A 2,345-nucleotide genomic window follows, 5' to 3' on the forward strand; every position below is an offset into this window, starting at 1 on the left:
TGTAATTAACATCTGCTGTCTGAACTAACATTTGCTGTCTCCCAATAGTTAACTTGTGCTTACATGAGTTAGTTATTGACTGCCCCTTCTTCACCAGTCACAAACACAAGGCGAGTTTCTACCTGGGAAGAGAAACCCCAAGGCAGTGTTGCCTTGTTACACAGTGATCAATTTTTCTTGTTCATTATTGTAGCTGACAGTATAAGCAATACCACCAAAATGAGCAGATCTGAAGTTTTATTTACCACTGTATCCTTTAATTATTCTGTCACCCTGCCCAATTAGTCTCAGTACCTCAATATATGAGATTACTCCTTTTAAAGACCTCACTATACACACACGAGTAGCAATTTGATTCTGACTGCGCCATGTCTGAGGCATTCACAGTTCTAAACCATAGCTGGGTGAATGCTGCTACAATCAGGTGCTTGTAGATGCACTCTCTTCCCCACTATTTTATATTAATTAATCAGTATATAGCAAAAACCAATGAAGTTTCTAAAGTGGGTCTTTTTAAAAGCAGCCCAACTCTGCACTACAGATAGAAATCTGTATCTGGTAATTTCCAGCCATACTTACAGGACACATCAGAGATACCCGCAGACTGGTTGTGGCAATCTCACTATCAGGATCTGCAGTTAGTTTTTCTTTAACTATTAAAATAAGTTAAGAAGTTATACACAGACGTCATTATTTAAAATGCTAATCTTGATTCATTGGTACATGTCCTTTATTTCCAGCTAAGAAAATTAAGCATCTAGGAAACTAGTTCATAGCAATACCAAACAACAATAGCTTTGCTATTTATAAGCATCTGGCAAACACTGTGCATCACAACATAGTTTGATGTGCAGCAGATGCACTAACAGCCATAATGGTTAGTAGAGCACACTCAACCTAACATGCAAAGAGAGAAAATAATTATCAGTGAGCGAGGTACAATCAGCATCACATGCAAGTGAAAAGAATTTAGAACATCTACCTGCACCTCACAGCCCACCACAGTAAGTAGTGTTCATGGTATTCCCATAAGAACATTTCAGATTGTGTGCTCCTTGCCAGCACAGGGACCCTCACTGATGCCTCAGCAACAGCAAAGGAAACCTTTGATACTCTGGGCATGGACTTTCTTCTCAAAATTATGCAAATTCTTGAAGCATTACAAATTCTAGTTTTAAAGAGCCACCAAACACCCTCAAAAAGTATAGACAGGCAAATTAATTAGACTTACTTAGTGCTCTGGAATGATCAGGGTTTCTGATACCTTTCATTTTTAACCTCTGCAAAAGCATAGCTGAAGTGAGCTGGCGAACGAGATACACAGACATGGAGTAATTCTACAAAAAAGAGTGATTGAAGATCAAATGTTGGTTTCATACAGTACTTCCACTATCAGATTACTATTTACACTAGTTGTAGCATCCAGCAAAAAAAACACACTTGATTTTTGCTTGTTATGAAAAGCAGACAGACGACTTCATTACTGTGAGAGTCCAATACTCTGCCAGAATTCTCCTGCCAATCAAGTCCAATTGTCCTATTCCAGTCATGACTTAACTAAGAATGTTGGAGGTTAGGATTTTTCCTTTCTGTTTTCTTTCTCTTACGGAATTTTCTCCAATTTTGTTGCTAAGAAACAATAATGACCGATACTTAAGAGAGACAAAAGAAGTAACCATGGAGAAGGGGGAGGAGTGCAGCTGGCTTTATTATAGTAGCTGAGGGGTTTCTCTTGGAGGGGCAGAGATAACTCGAGATTTGGGCTAGGGGAAAGGGGGCTGGACGAAGCTCCTTGCCCTCTCTCGCTGTCAGCTTGGGAGGAGGACGGTCCAGCTGCTGCTTGGGGGGGAATTCACTGCCACCACCGGAGCCCAGCCCGGCCCTGTTTCTCCTGCCGTGGGTGAGCCTTTGCTCATGAGAGCGGCCATTGTACTGGGATCTTACTAACACCCTACCTCACTAAAAACAAAGGACCTTCACCATCTGCTCGGGTGCCTCAGGGGAAACCCTGGGACCCCAAGCCCCTTCCCCCTCTGAGGGAGTCTCTCCCTGCCATCGTGGTGGGGACCCATCCTGCCGCTGCCCAGCCCCACCGTGTCTCTGCTACTGCTCCGAATTTTTTTGCTACACTGTAGCCACACACCCCCCACCTGCTGGGACCAGCTCCTGCTACAGCTGCGGAGTTTCTGATACATCTCATCTACCACTCCGGGATTTTGCTCATCCCTGCTGTTCCAGCTTGCTGCTTCCAAGGTCTCTGCTACAGCTCCTTTCGCTATCCAGAGGGGCACCGGGATCAGCTGCCGCTGGGGGGTTGTAAAGGAAACCCCTTTTCCACCCCCTCC

The 2,345-nt window shown here is 44.0% G+C and overlaps 1 protein-coding gene across 1 annotated transcript in view; it reads right to left on the bottom strand.

Annotated features, from left to right (window-relative positions):
• Positions 1-539: 539 nt before the first annotated feature.
• Positions 540-2,345, bottom strand: part of LOC103621159 (E3 SUMO-protein ligase PIAS2-like) — a gene marked incomplete at its 3' end in the record, with an annotated part of 16,734 nt that continues 14,928 nt past the window's right edge. Inside the window, exons 7-8 of the mRNA XM_008639906.2 lie at positions 1,232-1,337; positions 540-653 (exon numbers count right to left, since the gene is read on the bottom strand). Coding sequence (XP_008638128.2) covers positions 540-653; positions 1,232-1,337 — 220 coding nt within the window. The remainder of the gene's footprint in view (positions 654-1,231; positions 1,338-2,345) is intronic.

Source organism: Corvus brachyrhynchos, unplaced genomic scaffold (assembly GCF_000691975.1).
Source record: "Corvus brachyrhynchos isolate BGI_N302 unplaced genomic scaffold, ASM69197v1 scaffold1578, whole genome shotgun sequence".
NCBI classification, from domain to species: Eukaryota; Metazoa; Chordata; class Aves; order Passeriformes; family Corvidae; genus Corvus; species Corvus brachyrhynchos.